At 41.6% G+C, this 18,606-nt stretch overlaps 1 protein-coding gene across 1 annotated transcript in view; it reads left to right on the forward strand.

Annotated features, from left to right (window-relative positions):
• Positions 1-18,606, forward strand: part of SND1 (staphylococcal nuclease and tudor domain containing 1) — a 427,097-nt gene that overhangs the window by 12,694 nt on the left and 395,797 nt on the right. Inside the window, exon 2 of the mRNA XM_090287466.1 lies at positions 8,605-8,754. Within this exon, the coding sequence (XP_090143592.1) occupies positions 8,605-8,754 (150 nt within the window). The remainder of the gene's footprint in view (positions 1-8,604; positions 8,755-18,606) is intronic.

Below are 18,606 nucleotides of genomic sequence, written 5' to 3' on the forward strand. Positions count from 1 at the left end.
TTCGGGGTGTTTTAAAAATGGAGGATCAGTCTCTTCTGGACAGGTACCTGCAGTGAAGATATCACAGTAGGTTCCAGATCATTGCCAGATAGCCTTCTGTTTAACTTCTTGAGGAGGTGTGCGTTCTGATGAAGGACAGGGTGGGCTGGGGCACCAGTGTGTAGTAGAGAAGGAACGGCACTTGTCTGGCGATTATTCCTTCATGACCATCTCCCTAGGCTTTTAATGGTGAGAATCCTGGGATGAAACCTGCATTTAGCTATAAAGGACTCTGAAATATATGTGGTAGATTTGTGATTTGTACTTATTTTGACATCTAAAATTGACTCTCAACATTTCAAATAGGAAAAGCCTCCAAACAAGTTTGGGAAATAAAACTAGAAATTCAGTGCTTTTCATGGACAGCATAGCATTTGAATTATCTCCTCAAGCTCTTCACTGAGTCTTGCAAAATAAATATATTAGGTATTCTTTAGAGATGATTCACTCTGAATAGTATTGAGTATTATGCTTAGTAACTTTGTTTCTGTATTGCTGTAAGTTCTAAACAAAATCATGGATCATAATTGATATTTTGTACAGTTTATATTTTGCTCAGGGACACAGCGATGCAGTGTTATGAGGAGAAGATATAAGATGAGAGCAGCTACAACCTTTGTAGGTTGGAAGAGCTGTTCTCTCCCCCTCCCTGGGTCAGGAATTGTGGCTACACTTCTCTCCTTCCTCTGAGCCTTCATGTTGGGGAGGAGGAAAGAATCACAGTTAAGGGAGAGGGGGTGCTGGACACCCAGAACCTAGTGAGCAGCCCCTGCAATGTCATCTCAGGCTTTCCATCCTGCCATGGCAACCCTGCTTCACCTCCATTTGTCCCCAGAGGGAGGAGGAAAAGTGTGCTTGCCATCAGGAATATCTTTCTCTTGGGTTTCCTTACAGAAGAAGGAAATTCCTTTGTATTATAGCCTTGAATACCAAGGGGCGTTTTTATTTTTGGCAGCAACCCAAAACAGTGGATCATTATGCTTTGCATATGGTAGGGTTTAATAAATGTTGGTTTGATTTGGGTCATGGAAGCTTTGCTTGCTTAGTGATTTAGTCTCTGACACCTGCTCTGCTGGCCCATATAAATGGAGATTTTAATTGGGGAAAAGATTTAATCAGTCAGTAACCTCAGATACCATTCTAACAGACATTAGCTCCCCAAATGCTTGTTTCTGCCTGTGGCATAGGGGGACATCAGTATTGTGTGTGTGGGGGGTGATTATCAATACTTTATTTTAAGCAAAAGTCACTTCACCTGTCTTGCTTGCTTTTTCATCTGTAAAATCAAAGGGCTCAGAGTAGATGCTCTCCGTAGCTGCCCTCTCTCTGTAGAGTATCTTTATAGTCCCCATAAGAATTAAACCCTCATATGTCCAAACTGGGGCCCAGTTTGTGGGACAGCCGGCCTGGGAGCAGCCACTTCAGCTTGTCTGTGCTGAATGTGCCAGTGCACTCAGAGCAAGTGAAGGGGCGTGCTACGAAGCCGTGGGCTCCCGGTTCATTGTGTTGAATGTTGGGCTCCTAATTTAGGTTTGCTTCTCGCTCTTGACAGAAAAAGAAAGAAGAAGCTGGCTGTGTTGGCGACTATTCTGGGAAAGACCTCCCAGACCACACAGCTTATGTTCTTTTGGGATTGCTTGCTCTTTGTTTAAATGACTTTAATTTTCAAGAGATGATTCTTCCTGTGGAGGCAACAACTCTGGTGGATAGAAAACTTTTTCCTGATAGACTTTCTGAAACTTTTTCCAGTTTAGTCTCTTTTTAGTTACTCCTGCTTTAATTGCATTTTTCTGCTTTGTTAAAGTGAATGTAATAAGACATTTCCTACCCTATCCACAACAGCTCCTTCCCTGTTCCCTGATGGCATTTTTAGGAGGAGAAAATGCCTTGTCCAAAGAAGAGTCTCTCCTTGGCTTGCTTCTTTGTCACTCTGACTGCACCTAGCAGGCAGCCCTGGGTTGTGGCAGTTGCAGGCTTCCAGTTGGCACAGTGGACCTTTCCACCCAGTGACTTTCCTGGTTCTCTTTTCTGTGCCACATAGGAAGAGGACTTCTTTGTACTTGCAGTATTGCTTTCAGAAAACTTAGTTGTTTTCAGTCATTTTCACCCTTTAAAAGCTTTGTAGTTGCCACTGAAGTTCTGCTTCCTTCCTGTGGCTTCTATCTTGTCATTTCTAGAGGACTTGAACATTTACAGTATATTCTGTGGTGAATCATGCCTGACTTTGGGTTCTGTGTCAGCTACCTTTTTTTAAAAAAAAAGTTTTTTTTGAAGATTTTATTTATTTTTTAGAGAGAGAAGTGAGGGAGAAAAAGGAGAGAATCATTGATGTGCGAGAGAAACAGCAATCAGTTGCCTCCTGCACTCCCCTAACCAGGGACCCAGCTGGCAACCCAGGCATGTGCCCTAACCAGGAATTGAACCAACAACGTGCTCAACCCGCTGCGCCACACCAGCTAGCACTAAACAAATTTTTTGTTAGTGTTGTTCAGCTAAGCATCTGATCTTTTCTGCAAGATACGGAAATCTGTAGAACTGATACACATTTTTATGTCTCCATGCTTTTGCACTTCTATATTGGACCTTAAGTTTTTACATTGAAATAAATTTACATATCATAAAATTCGTCCTCTTAAAGTATACAGTTCAGTGGTTTTTACTGGATTCATACAATTAGTATCACTGTCTAATTCCATACCATTTTCTATATGCAAAAGAAAATGCCTGTACCCATTAACAGTTACTTCCTATTTTCCTCTCCAGTCATTGGAAACCGCTAATTACTTTCTGCCTCTGAATTTGCCTATTCTGTACATTTCATATACGTGGAATCATTCAATATGGCTTTTCTCTCTCTGGCTTCTTTCATTTGTCATAATGTTTTCAGGGTTCATCCATGTTGTAGCATCATTCAGTACTTCATTTCTTTTTAATTTCTAAATAATGCCATTTTATGGGTAAACCACATTTTATTTATTTATCACTTGATGAACAGTTGGATTGTTTCCACTCTTTTTGGCGGTTATGAATAGTTGCAGTAAACATTTTTATATAAATTTTTGTGTGGACATAATGTTTTTCTTAGGGATTACTAGGTAATATGGTAGTAACTCTTATGTTTAACTTTTGAGGGGCTGCCAGACTTTTCCAAAGTGACTGCATCCCCAGCAGTGTATGCAGCTTCTGATTTCTCCACATCCTTGCCAATATTGTCTCTCTTACTGATTATAGTTATCATAGTGGCTGTGAAGTGTTGTCATAGTGGTTTAGATTTGCATTTCCCTTATGACTAATGAGATTGAGCACTTTTTATGTTCTTATTAGCCATTTGTATATGTTCTTTGGTTAAATGTCTTTTCAAATTCTTTGTCTATTTTTAATTGGGTTGCTTTTATTGTTAGGTTATAACAGTTCTCTTCTAGATACTAAACTTTTATCTATTACATGCTTTTCATTCCCTGTCCATTGAATTCAGCACAATGTTTTTAATTTTGATGGCTTAATTTATATATACATATATATATATATGTATATATATATATTTTTTTTTTGGTTGCTTGTGCTTTCTTAGGTGGTATGATGTCTAAGAAATCATTGCCTAATCCAAGATGAAGGTTTACACCTCTATTTTCTACGAATTTAATAGTTTAACTCATACATTTAGGTCTCTTACATCTGATGTTTTCTGAGTTAACCTCTACCTCACACTACCTACAAAAGTTATTAATCTCATTCTTTTGCACATGGATACCCAGTTCTCAATTTTTGTTGAAAGGATTATCCTTTCCCCATTAAATTATCTTGGTACCACTGTTGAAATTCAACTGTATGAGTTTATTTTGGGCCTTCTTTTTGTAACACTGTAGTGTAAATTAGATGGCTGTCCTCATTTCTTTACATTGGATCTTCATATTGGCAAACATTGCTAAGGTATATCTGTTATTAGCTCTGCCAGTCCTTGTAGAACTAATAAGATGTTCTCAGCTAATAAGATTCCATTCTTAGGCAGAGATGATTTTTGCTCTTGGACTGTGAAAAAAATACTGGCTTTATTGACATACTTATGGATTTCTGTACCATCACTCTCTTTGCCTGAAGTATAGTGAGGCTAGGTTTTGTTTAAGAATTATTCATCTTCTGATGTCTGTGGGCTGGAGGTTTTAGAGTTAAATGTACCAAATTGTTCATCAGGATCTAGTGAAGATCTATCTGGCGTTCCTGTCGCTGGGCAACATTTTAGTGGCTACCCATGAAGTGTTGCACTGTAGGTAAATCTCTTAGTAAACCTATAAGTGGGTTTGAACAGTTTGAGCCCCCATTTTCCTTCTCAGCTGGCTTATTTCAGCCTTTGTCACTATCTAACTCGTGCCCTGAAGCCAGGTCCTCCCAAATCATGCTGCGTCCCTCTGCAGCCTTTATGGGCAGAGCTGAGAAATGTCTAATCCATAACCTCAATCAAACTGACTCAATGTGACAGCTTCTTTCACAAACCCCCTGCTGTATCAGGTAGGGCTAAGATCGTTTTTCTAGCATGTCATTTTATTAATGTAATTGGATAAAGCAGTTACCATATGACTTGCTTTCTGTGCCCTATAAATTAGCAACTAAGGGTAATTACTGCATGAATTGCAACATGAATCAGTACAGCTTTGGCAGAACAATTACTCGTGACAGTTTCCCTCTCAATCTTAATATTCTTCTGAAATTAAAATTCCAATAAACAAACGATGTGTTTTACTTACGTTTATTGTTTGTCTCCCCGCACTAGAGTGTCACTTCTCCAAGAACAGACATTTTTGTCTGTTTTACTTCACTGAAGTATACCACTTGGAACAATGCCTGGCATGTAGTAGGAACTCATTACATTTCCATTTAATTAATGATAAGTGAGTCAATCAATGAATACAACTATAAATAATCAACTTAGATGCCAGGTCTTTCACAGAGGAAAAATGACTTGTTCTTTTTCGTATTTTACTCCCAGACTTTTTAAATGTATATCTTTTCCCCCTAGAAGCTATTGCTCCTTGGCTTTATTTGGTGGGGAACCTTAAATAAGAGGTCATTGGACAAGTGATGCAGGTGGAGTTTAATAGTACTTGGACGATGAAATGGAGATAGTTCAAAATAAACTATACCTCCTTTCTGCTACCTTAGTTCCTATAAATACTGGGAAGGAAACTAGTTCTTCGCTTATGGACAGGTCTCTCTTCCTCCCATAATGGTCTGCAGAGAGTTTCTTCCTGCCTCTCTGCCAAGGCTATGGACAAATGAGGGGGGAGAGAGTTTTCGAGGAAAGATGTACAAGTGTCAGTTCTTTCCTCCCGAGGGAGTAAGGAGTAGCAGTGCCTGCCACATGAATACTCTTGTTGCTTAGAAGTTGAATTGGTTACTGCTGCTGGATTTTAAATACACAATAGTATAAAAGGTATAAAGCAGCCTATAAAGTAAAAGTCATCTCTCTCCAGTATTGATTCTGATAGCAGTTTTTAGAATAGCATTCTGGGACAGGGGAGGATGTACAAAGGAAGCTTTGCAAAATTCCTCTGCACAAGTTGTCTGCCAAAGGCCTTAATGGGGCCAGGATAATAGTTACAGACTCATTGTTCCGCAGGGACCCAATGTACTAGGTGGAAGCACTGGAGGTAATAACCTTTCTGATATTTAGGGGAGAAAAGGGTCTTCTCATCAGCCATTCTGTTCTTAAGCTTTTCAGCAGCCTTTGTCAGACTTGAGAATAAAGGATTCTTTCCTAGCTTGGGTCAGTGCTCACTTATCAGAGTTACCTTGAGTAGCCAAGGTAAGTTGTCTTGTAAATGGACCTTAGCTGTTCCAGCTGGGCTTACCAAGAGGTACTGACTCTCCTGGGAGTGCTTCATTATTTTTTTGTGAAAACTTGACTAAAACTGAGGAGCAGGCATTCGAAAGAGATGCTCTGATTCTTTTGCTGTGTGTAGCTGGGCTCTCCTCAGCCCTGTTTGGAAGTTTTGCATGAATGATTTCAAGCGCAGGTATTCTACAGTGTGCTCTTCTTGTTCCTGCCACTTGTGGAGAATGAACTCTAAAAGAATTAGATGCAAGCTTTTTTCCTTTTCTTCCTTTGGTCCTTCTCATTTCAGGAACATGAAATATCCTCTGGCCTAGTATACCTGTTTTTCCCTGGCTTCGCTTTGTTCGAGAGCTTGTCTTTTTAGAATGTCAGTTCCCTGGGATGATACCCAGGGCATGGCTTCTCAGGAAAGGCTATCATAGCAAGGCTGTTTGGTTGGAAGCTGTGGAGTTTAATTGATGGTCACACTTGATCAGAAAGGTTAAAAATAAAGAGCATGACTTGTAACTGGTAAGGAGATGGCCTTTTATTGTGTGACATGGTGTAGCCATTAAGACCCAGGTCTGTGTGCCGAAGGTATTGGGGATATTTAGATATTGATTAGAACACTGTTTATTTATTTATATATTAAAAAAAGATTTTGTTTATTTACTTTTAGAGGGGAAGGGAGGGAGAAAGAGAGGGAGAGAAACCTTGATGTGCCAGAGAGACATTGATTGGTGGCCTCTTGCATGCCTCCAACTAAGGACCTGGCCCGCAATGCAGGCATGTGCCCTGTCTGGGAATCTAACCAGTGACCTTTAGGTGTGCAGGCCATTGCTCAGTACACTGAGCCACACCAACCAGGGTTAGAGCACTATTTTTTTTTAAGTTGGAGTATGTGTACTTGTTGGACAGAATTTCTGTGACAAGGTGGTAGAATGGATAGATAGATGAATTGTGGTATAGTCATACAATGGAATAAATACTAAAGAGCTGTGAAAGTGAATGAATTGTTGTTTCACATCACCATGAAGGAGATTCATTTAAAAAAAAAGCAGCAAAAGAAGCAAGTTACTTATGGGTACATGCAGTGGACTCAATTTATATAGGCTTCAGAAGTAGGTAAAATGAAACCATATTGCTTAGAGATGTGCACTAGGTGGTAAAACTACCTGAAAGCAAGGGAGGGATTATCACAATGGTAGGGTAATGGGAGTTGGGAGAAGGGAGGGGCTACAAGTAGAGAGGAGCATGGGGGAATCCAAGGTTCTGGCAATGTTCTCGTTCTTAACTTGGGTGGTGGTTACTCAGTTATTTGTTTATCTTATTCTTAACATGTACATTTATGTTTTAATGATAATATCTATATCAATATTCCACAACTTAAATATTAGTTAAGGTGAAGAGGTGAAGGAGGATTGTCAGCCAAGCAGACGTGTATAGGAGAGGCTTCCCTTCGTACTCCTTCCTTCCTTGCTTTGATTTGGCTTCCTTTCCAAGGACTGTTCTTTTATAGAGAACTCTGCGGTCTTGTCTGCTGCAGAGCTCTACATTGGCAGGACTCTCCAGTCTTCTCTCTGACCTTTTCAGCAGCTTTTCTTGTTTTAAAGTTTGGAAATGAGGGCCTTTCAGATCTAGTGAAGCCAGTGCTGAGCCCTCCTGTTCATTAAATTCTGCCTCACTGAGCAAAGACAACTTGAATAGCTTGGGTAATGTTTGTCATTTTTTTTTCTAAACCTTCTCTTCTCCCACTTGAAATCCTCCTTTCTTCTCCCCTGCAAATATTTAAAGGTTAAATACCAGGGAGCTTCAGGCCTCTTTTCACAGTTGCCAGGGGTTTCTATGCCTGGTATCTTTGATTAGAAAGACTCAAGGAGCTGCCGTGCTCAGGAGCCTAGGTGCTGCTTAGATTCTTCTGCTTCTATCATCTAGAACATGGGTTTTCTAGATTAATTCTGTACTTCTCTCTTAGCCTAGACCACGAGCCCTGTGCACAATGGGAGTGTGAGCACTGGGCTCTGGCTACACTGCTCTTACTTGGATGCCTTCGGATGGTGTGTAAGGGCTTCTTCCTCCAGTTTCCCTTTCCTTAGGCATTCCATTGCTTGCTTCCATCCTGGGATGGAATATGTGGATGGAGACATTAACTTCCTAATAATTGAAAAGAACACAGGTGGTGGTGCTTCCAGGGGTGAAATTACAAAAGTTATTAACCTCCGTGTCTCATGTACCTCTTCACCCCAGTCTATTTTATGACTTTTCTATCATTTAATTCCTACTTCTATTTCTGGGCCAAATCATCTCCGACTCTAGTCCAAGTCTTTATATCGGTGGTTCTTTCATAAAATTAAAATTAATCTTGTTTCTTTGCTCACTCAACAAATATTTGATTGCCTCCAAGGTGCCAAATACTGTTCTACATATTGGGGACAGAATTGAACAGTCTGTGTGTATATGTGTATATATGTATATTTTTAATGACATTTATTTTTTAGAGAGAGGGGAAGGGACAGAGAAAGAGAGGAAGAGAAACAACAATGTGTGAGAGATCAGTTTCCTCTCACACACCCCAAACCGGGAACCTGGCCTGCAACCCAGTACCGTGGCTCGGAATCCAATAGGCAACCTTTAGGTTCACAGGCCGGCATTCAACCTACTGAGCCATACTGGCTAGGGCTGAACAATTTGTATTATGTGCTGTTACTTCTAGACTGCTAATTTTCTCCCTTTTTTTTTTCTCTCCCCACCCTCAGGTCCTGTCAGGGTGTGCCATCATTGTCCGAGGGCAGCCTCGAGGTGGGCCTCCTCCTGAGAGACAGATCAACCTTAGCAACATTCGGGCTGGAAACCTTGCGCGCCGGGCAGCTGCAACACAGCCGGATGCAAAAGATACGCCTGATGAGGTAGGTTCTTTCTGAGGCCTCCCTGAGACTGCGGACCCAAGTGATAGCCCAATCTTCTTGACCGATGCAAGATTGATCTACTCTTTCTTTTCTGTATATTTTGAGTGTTTTTATGTCACAGAGCTGATGACCCTAGACATACCCAGTGTCTCGCTCTGGTTTATATATGTTCGCTGCCCTTGGCAGTAATCCCGGTCTCGAGCTTTTTCTCCTACCCTTTCCCTTAAGCAGTAGAGCCTTTTCAGGTTTGCTGGTGTTTCACTCCTCCACCTCTTGGAATAGGTTAGAACATTTCCTAGGAAGTCTCGGCTGTTTGACGTTGGCGTTGCTTTTGGCAGAGCTCTTCTGTTAATTTATGTTTGAATTCTTCATTCACATTTACAATTCAGAAGGGTATTCAGTGAAAAATCGAATTCTCCCCAAGGACTACTGATTAGTTTTGTGTTTCCCTCCAGAGAGATTTATCACTTGTGCAAGCACCCTTATTTTTCTAAATGGTAGCACACTGTAAATGCTAGGCCGGTGCTTTATTACGTAGTCTTAGTCTGGGATCCATAAACCACTAAAGGCGTTGGAACTCCATGATGCTGTTCGCAAAATTTTGTGTAGATATGTACTTTTTTTATGAAGGAAGAGAGCTTTTATCAATTTCTCAAGGCAACTTGTGCCTCAGTGCTAGTCAAAAACCATTGTATTATGGTGATTTGAGAAATTTCTGAACATTTGCTCCACCGTCCCCTGGTTATCTCTTGTCCTCCCACCTCTAATGCTTAGCTACCTAGCCTTCCTTGTGGTCTGCCTTGGACTCCTTCAGGTCTTGCCTGTCCAGGCAGCTGCCATGAGTCCTGACTGGGCGTTGTTTAGTTATCTTAGTTCCTATACTTTGAACACCCCTGGCTGGTTTGGCTCAGTGGATTGAGCGTCGGCCTGCGAGCTAAGTGTCGCTGGTTCGATCTTCCAGTCAGGGCACATCAGAGAAGGAAAACTCTGACTCCAAAAAACCTCCGCTGCCTTGCGGCATACCTCTTCAGGGGAAAGGCTAAGGGAGTAAACCCCGACAGAAAATCCGGAGCCGGAGTCCCTAAGGCGGTTTGACGTTGTAGTCAACACCGGCAACTCCTGCAGTGCACCTGAAGCCAAGCTGTATTGACTCCGTCTTTCCCTTGGACCCTTCAGCTGCGAAGAGAGGGGGGGTCTGCTGCATGGGCAACAGCAGACCCTCCATATCACCCTGCCCAGGCTCTGTAGCTTCAGCTTCACTGGAGAGGACACTCCAGCGTCATCGCAAGATGTCAATTCAACACGGGAGGAGACAGATACCGTGTCACTCCCGAGTCGGACTGCACAGCCATTCTCGGCGGTGCAGATAGACTCTTAAGAAGCTACACCATCGTCTCTCGAGACGGACGGCTGCCGATATACTTTGAAACATGAGCTCTTGTCTCTCCTTTTGTTGCGCTTTGGCTGTCAAAAATGAAATTTCTGGATTCTAATTATTTGTCCTTTGCCCCAACTGATGATGTTGGACAAGTGGATACCTCAGCTTTCTTTCTGCTATTCCCTGACATACAAGTGAAGAGGAAGAAACAGCTCATGGGGATCTTTTATTTAGGGAAAATGTTTAGTTTTTTTTCTATCTATAATAAAGGGTATTTTGTTTGAATTAAGAAGGTAATGAAGCAATGCTAGAAAAAAATAGAGAAAGTCACCCCAATTTCTGGTTTCAACAGCAATCAGATTATTGGGATAATGGCCTAATAGATCAAAATCAGGTCTTTTTCGTTGGTCCTCTCGCAGCACAACTTCTTGGGAATAACAATAGCAAAATGCTTAGCACATGCCTAGAAAGTACTTAGTTGTTAGCTGTGGTTATTACTAGTTTTATTTGTTATTTTCTGCTGTTACAAATACTCCTAGTACTGTTAAACCAAGCACTGAAGATTAAATCTCTTAGCACCTTCTGCATCGTTCTTTCCTTTCAGTTGTGTGCTGTATAGCAGCTTGACTGCTTCTGAGAGAAGAGTGTTGGCTCTGGCTGGCTAGAGCTGATTAAGGTCATTTCCTTAGAAGGAAGAAGCAGTGTAGCCTCTAGGAAAAATGGTTGTAATTTCCCTTTTTGTGGAAAACAAGGCAGAGAAACACAAGGCCAGTTGGAAATTGTTCTAAAATACATTAACTGTATCCTATGTAAACAATATAATAAAATCTGACTAGAACTATCTTAGATGAAAGAATATCACATAATATGATACCAGCTTATTACAGTTTTATATATTTATACGTCTTAGTGCTTTTTGTTTCTTTCACAGTGGTTCATCGTCACTGAGTTTCTCCTAGTAACTCTTCAAAGGTCTCTGTTGAGATGTATTTGATAGTTGTAGATTTTACCTTTTCTCAACTATAGTCACTATTCCCCCATCCTAATAATCCAGTGTCCCCTCATCCTGATGTGATCTGTTTTTTACCCTCCGTTACCATGCTCTTGCAGCTTCTCTAGCTCAAGTAAGCAGTGACGCCAACTGGTAACTCAAATCAGAAACCTGATTTCCCTTGCTCTTATTTCATCCCATCCCCAGCCCCCAACATTGAGGCCTGTATCAAGACCTAAACATTCTGCCTCTCTGAAATCTCTTCTCTAGCCTTGAAACTTCATTACTACTCCTGTGGTTCTTTGTTCAACTCTGGTCATGTGGTTGGAATTATTTTTTTTCATTTTTAAATCATTTTTACTTTTCAATTATAGTTGATATTCATTCTTATGTTAGTTTCAGGTGTACAGTCCAGTGATTAGACATTAATTACATAACTTACTAAATGATCATTCCAATAAATCTCATACCCATCTGACTCTCTACATAGTTATTAGAGTATTATTAGCTATATTCCCGATACTATACATCCCCATGACTATCCTGTAACAACCAATTTGTACTTTTTAATCCCTTCATTCTTTTCACCCATTTCCCCAATCCTCCTTCCATTGGATTTTGTTCTGCTTGTTTGTTTATTTTGTTGTTTAGATTCAGTTTTTGGTAGATATGTATTTATTGCTATTATAGTGTTCATATTTTTGTCTTTTTTTTTCCTTCTTAAAGAAGACCTTTTAACATTTAGACTAGTTTGGTGGTGATGAAGTTCTTTAGCTTTTCCTTGTGTGGGAAGCTCTTTATCTTTCCTTTCATTCTAAAAGATAGCTTTGCTGGATAGAGTAATCTTGGTTGTAGGTCCTTGATTTTCATCACTTTGAATATTTCTTACCAATCCCTTCTGGCCTGCAAAGTTTCCATTGAGAAATTAGCTGACAGTCTTATGGGAGCTCCCTTGCTTTTTTCTTGCTTCTTTTAGAGTCTCTTTGTCTTTAACCTTTTTTATTTTAATTATGATGTGTCTTGGTGTGTGTCTCTTTGGGTTTGTCTTGTTTGGAACTCTGCACCTCCTGGATTTGTATGCTTATTTTCTTCACCAGATTAGGGAAGTTTCCTAATAGGTTTTCAATTTCTTGCTTTCTCTTCTGTTTCTGGCACCCCCATGATGTGAATGTTGGTATGCTTGAAGTTGTCCCAGAGGCTCCTTACACTATCCTCATTTTATTTATTTATTTATTTGTTTGTTTATTTTTGCTACTCTGATTGGGTGTTTTTTGCTTTCTCATATTCGAAATCGCTGATTTGATTCTCGACTTCTACTCCTGTTGGTTCCTGTAAATTATTCTTCATTTCTGACTGGATCTTTTTTATGGTGAGGTCCTCACTGATTCATTGAGCATCTGTATAACCATTGAGCAGAGTTTTGAACTCTGCATTTAGTAGATTGCTTGTCTCCATCTTGTTTAGTTTTTTTTTTTACTGGAGTTCTGTTCTGTTCTTTTATTTAGGACATGTTTCTTTGTCTCATTTTGGCAGCTTCCCTGTGTTTGTTTCTGTGTATTAGGTAGAGCTGCTACATCTTGCATCAGCTATCGTAACTGTTGGGGTTAGTAGAGTGTATATAGTAGGTGTTCTGTAGGGTTCAGTGGCACAGCCTTCACGATCACCCAAGCTGGGCACTGAAGGTATGCCCCCTTTGTGGGCTGTGTACACCCTCCTGTTATCGTTGAGTCTTGATTGCTGTTAGCCCATCAATGGGAAAGATTTACCCCCAGGCTGATCAGCTGCGAGGACTGGCTGCAACAACTGACCACTGATCTCAGAACACAGTGGAGGATCAGCTGTGCAGGGCCTCACCCCACAGAGCAGGATATACTTCAGTGGGGCGCTGGTGCCTGCTTAGTCTGCCCCTTGGGTGTGATGCTTGTGGAGGTGGTTGGGTGGTGATGTTTTGACTTGGTCTGAAGCTGTCCACTGGGTATGCTGGCTGTGGTACCTCCAGGAGTGCAGGCCAAGGTCAGCCGCTCCCTGTGTTCTGCCTGAGGCCATCCAGCATGAGCTACAAAGCGATCTGCAAATGGCTGCCACTTGTGCTGGGCTTGGAGGTGCCCAGGCGAGGCCAGGTTGTGAACTAAGAACCGCTGCTGCTAGTGCTGGGCCTCTCACTTAGTGAGAGGTGCAGGGCACACTGAGGTCAGATTCTGCATGTATGGGAGATTTTAGGAAATTTTGAAGCATGAGCCAAGACAGACCATTCGTATGGCAATGCCACTGCGCCTAAAAGATGGGTGGAGCAGAGTCTTGGGCACACAGTGATGGAATGTCAAATATGGTGCCTGCCTACCAGCTCTGTTGGGGGAGGGATAAACAAAGGAACAGTGGCCTCTGTCAGCCTTTCTGTCTGGAAGAAAGCTGCAGCCGAGCTCTTGCTCTGGTATTGGACAATGCAGTCCAGTTCCTCCTGCATGTCTCTGCTGCCGTTCAAGCTGCTGCCCCAGCACTGGAGCTCAGAGGAAGTGAATCCAAGTAAGTCTGAACATGGGCCCTTTAGAGGAACTGCCTGGGAGAGGAGACCTCCGCTCCCTCAGCCTCAAAACCTGCTCGTTTTTCTGACCAGAAGTTATGGGACTTCTATTTCTGACACTGGAACCTTGGGCTAGGGGATCTTCGTGTGAGGCTGGGACCCCTTGCTCCTCAGGAAGGACCTCCAAAGCCAAGATATCCCTCCCAATTTTTATCTACCACATATAGGTGTGAGATCAGCCCTTTTATACCTCCACTCCTCCCACCATGCTCCATGTGGCTTCTTCTTTAATTCCCTAGTTGTAGGACTTCCATTCAGCCAGATTTCAGGCAGTTCTGAATGATGATTGCTCCATAGTTTAGTTGTAATTCTGATGTGGTTGTGGAAGGAGGCGAATGTGGCATTTACCTATGCTGCCATCTTGACTCAGTGTCGTGGAATATTGAAATAATAGTCTGTTTGCCTTTTTTCTCCTTCTAATCTTTTCTTTCTGTGCTCCCATATCTTTTTGAAACATTCTTTTATTTATTTTCTTGCTTATTGTCCTTCCCAGATTTCAGTGATTCCCCATTACCTCTGGCAAATCTGAATATCTTAGCCTGGAATTCAAGCCTATTTGTGGCTTGACTTTTAGTCTCTTGCTGACCCTGCTTCGGGATGCTAAGTCCCGGCCATGCTGAAAGTATTAGGGGCCACTTAAGTCTTACCTGCTTGTGTCTTGGCTCATGCTGCTCTGTCCATCAGGAACTTCTCCTCTGTGTCCTGATAAGTACCTGCTATCTCTGAAGATGCAGCCTCCTGAGAAGTCACTCGACATCACCTTTCATCATTCCATTTTTGTGCTGTCATAGCATTTGTAGCATATCATTCCATGTTTATAGGTCTTGCTCTACATAGGCTCCTTGAGAGGAGGGGCGTTATCTCTCATCACATGCCTGGTCAATGCTGATGTGAAGCAGGTATGCAGTGAATACACATTTATGTGAATAATAAGGAAAAGAACCCGAGTCTCTCTTTTTGGGGAATCAGCAGATTGTGTAATGACTTTCCATTAAGTTACACAGTCTATCTGGTCCAAAGAAAAGATTGGAATTTAGTATATGCTAATATTTTCACATTCAAATAGAGTCAAGGACATTATTGTTCATTTGCTTCCCTTTGTTTCACTATTCCAAATGTTGTTCACTTGATTATTCTCTACTTTATGATATCTTTCAAAGATATTCAGCTTTCTCTTAAGTCCTGTGGCAATAAAAGCAGCTCCTCATCATGTGCCCTGCCCTGACTGCCCTGTTGCAGCCTAATCCCCAGTGTTGCCTAGCTACTCTAGGCAGCCTAGATGCTGCGCTGATGGACACTGGGAATTACATATTTATTTCCCACAGATTTACTGAACTCCTGTTCGTTTAATGAGAGATATAGAAATGAATGTCCTAGTTCTATGTCAGTAGAGCTTTTGAGAATTGAGGTGGTGGGGTGATTGGGACAGAGAGGGTTTAGTTATATATATAGGTGGTGCAGTGAAGAGAAGGAGGGACAAGAAGTATTAAGCATTGGGCCAGGTTCAAAAGTGGTCAGTTTTAAGGTTTTACATTGTTGTGGGATTTTATCTTCTTTCAGTAGTTCAAGAGTTTATGGTCCAAAGAAAAGATTGGAATTAAAAATTCCATTTCATCATGGTAGACATTAGAATCTTGCTTGGGTCTAGAGGTGGAGAGCAAGCTGCTAGATCATCTACTGTTGGGCATTCTAAAGGAAGGAGGGAATTTTGAGTTCCAGCTACTTTAATGGCTATTTGCTTCATAGATGGAGCTATAGGACATCATTTGAACAGACCACAATTCTTGTTAGGCCCTGCTGGACCTTACTTGGTAAATGCTTTGAGCAAATATCCCTATACTTGTCTCTTCGAGTTGTTCTGGGGCGCTATGTTGGGATGTCCTTCTCTACCAGGTACCTGCTGGCTGTCATCTGAATGGATGCTTTTGCTAAGATTCTTCCCTGGAGTGCTTTGTTGCCCTTGTGGGGAGTGAGGTGGTCAGTTCCTTTCCTGATCCTCCCAGTTGCCTCATGTCCAGTTAATGAATTTGCCCAACTTGAGAAGGCTGGTTTAAAAAAGGAAGGTTACAAAAACTAGATTATTTTTTCTTATAGGATTAGGTATATGTCCTTTTCAAGACCTCCAGTAACTTTTTCCTATAGCCTAGTGACTGACCAGCTGTAAAATGCAAGGTCCTTAGAGAAGTGTGCTCCTTCAGCAAGCTTTAAAAGCTTTTAGTAATTCTGCCCAGTTGCTAGATATGAGAGGTTTTTCCACAGGAGTCATATATTTCCTTGTGAACTGACACCTGATAAATGAATTTTTACCAAAGTCTTGGCCCCCTTGAGGAGTATTTTTTTTTAAAGTCAATTTGGTAGGAATGATTTAAAAAAAAAGATTTTATTTATTTTAAAGAAGGGAAGGGAGGGAGAAAGAGAGGGAGAGAATCATCAACCAGCTGCCTCTCGTGAGAGAGAAACATCAGTCAGTTGCCTCTTGTACCCGCCCCACTGGAGACCAAACCTGAAACCTTCGGTTTTGTGGGACAATGCCCAACCAACTGAGCCACGCCGATTAGGGCCAGGAGTACTTGTCTTATCAGAGCTTTTCCAAGTGTTTAGGAAGGCAATGTGTTACTGAATATGTGGCACTCAGAACTAAATGCTAAGTATTAAATCTACGAGGCCTGTCCAGAAAGTATCCAGCCACATACTATGAAAAATGCAGACATTTACTGAAGAAGATGCAAGACACGAGAAATTGTATATTGGACAATGATGCGTCAGTCCCCTTAAGCATAGGCACCTTGGGACCTCACACAGTTCTTCCAGATCTCTTCCGTTGTTCAAAACACTCTGCATAATCCTTTGTTGGAATCACCATTGGTTACTCCATTGTATTTTCTTGCATCTCACGGTGGTCTGAAATCTCTTCTCTTTCAAAAGTGATTTGAGTTATGGGAAAAGAGCACCAAATCTGGGCTGTAGTGGGGATGAGTCACGTGGGTGATTTGATGCATCACCAGAAAACTGCACGAGACGTGATATTTGAGCGGGAGTGTTGTGATAAAGCTGCTAATGACCAGTTGCGGCCGTTTTCCTTGTATTGCATCTCTCAACCAATGAAGAACATTGAGGTATTATCCTCATTAATTGGCCTGGTGGGGTGTTCTTGTGATCAATCAAAAACAGTTAATGTGATCTTGATCTTGCCGTGACTTTGCTCTGCCTTCCTCGGGTGTGGAGAACCAGACAACTTCCATTGGGATGGCTGGGCTTTCGTTTCTGGAACATAGCTGTAGACCCACGGTTCATTTCCAGTTAGGACCTTCTGGAGGAAATCTGGTTCATTGGTAGCGATTGGAATCAACTCATTAACAACTGCAGTATGATGTTCTTTCTGCTCTTATAGCAGAAGCCATGGAACAAGTTTTGCCACAACATGTTTCATACCAAGATCTTGCATCAAAATCTCGGACACAGTAGTTTTTGGAATCCCCAGATCAGCTTCTAGTCCTCTAGTCAGTCACTGATCTTTGTTGATTGTAGCCTGTACATGTTCGGCATTCTTAGGTTTTCTGCTTGTTGTAGGCCTCCCAGAATGTGGATCACTTTCAACAGATTCTTGCGCTACACTCATTGTATCATCCCCGAAAACCTTCTGCATCATCCAGATAGTTTCCATGGTGGAATGTTCCAGCTAAACGCAACATTTGATGCAGATGTGTTGCTCTACCTGCTCAGTCATTTTGAACGTGACAGTCACAATACACATGCTCACTCAACAGAGTATATTGCCGCCACTGACTAGTACAGTGAAGTTGTCACTGTTCACACATGCGCATTCCAGTCCACTCTTCTTGGCTGTCAGGTTTCACTGATGTTGTGCAAACTTTTCTCATTATATTAACAATGGATAGAGTTTTCCTGGACAGACCTTGTATAGTTGAAAATAATTTTAGAGTAAGTAGATCACTGAATTAATAAAAGTAGCAGGAGCCTGTGTTACTTGATTCAGTAAAGTTTCTGTGACTGGTTGATAATTGGGCTCATTATCAGTCATTAGACTCTTTGGTTATAGGTATCGATTTTCATTTTTAGGAATGGTTTAAGAAGTACAAATGGGCCATAAAATATGGTGAGCTCTATTTTGCTATTGAGTGATTGGCTCTTTTGCTTGTTGGTGCTTTGAGGAGAGAGCATTAGATGATTGAGTGTAAGCTTTTATGTTTTCCATGGCACTTACTGAGAATCAGTTCTTCCTAGAACCATCCACAGTTGGCTTATATAACAGGACTGTTTTTTTTTTGTATACTAGCCCAACTGGTTGTTTCTGGTTTCTGGGAAGTCATGTGGATGTTTTTCTTCTGGAAAAGCTCGTTGGATAACCTCGTGGAATGATCCTCATGGGCTGAACAGGCCACGCATATACTGTTCTTTACTGTGTGTGGCCCAAGTTCTGTGGCTCCATGAAGTTATAACAGACATTGTATGTCTATCATATACCACTCTTCCCTTTTATACTTTGCACTTTTTTTTGCACATGATCTTCTGCTGATCATATACTCCTTGAGTTCTTAGTCCCTCCTTCCTCATTTCTGTTCTAGGGAACTTGGGGCACTGAGCTAGGTCTAGACTATAAATTCAAGTGCCTGTGACCACTGAGTGACAGGGCTGCTTCAGAGGAGACATCTCCCTTTGTCTTTACCATCCTAGCAGTTGATGGGCTAGGGATGGGGCAAAACCACTCCTTTGTACTCTATCTTGAGATCACATGGAGACTTTACTTCCTATTGTGTAGATGTGTGGCTCATTTCTTGTGTCAGTGCCTTTAATGGGTAACTCCTTGTGTCATTGTCAAGGTGACCAGGACCTGTTACTAGTGTCTTCCTAGAGATCCTGGGACCTGTATAGGGTCCCACT

This window comes from Furipterus horrens, unplaced genomic scaffold (assembly GCF_987537825.1).
Source record: "Furipterus horrens unplaced genomic scaffold, mFurHor1.1.pri manual_scaffold_9, whole genome shotgun sequence".
Taxonomy (NCBI): Eukaryota; Metazoa; Chordata; class Mammalia; order Chiroptera; family Furipteridae; genus Furipterus; species Furipterus horrens.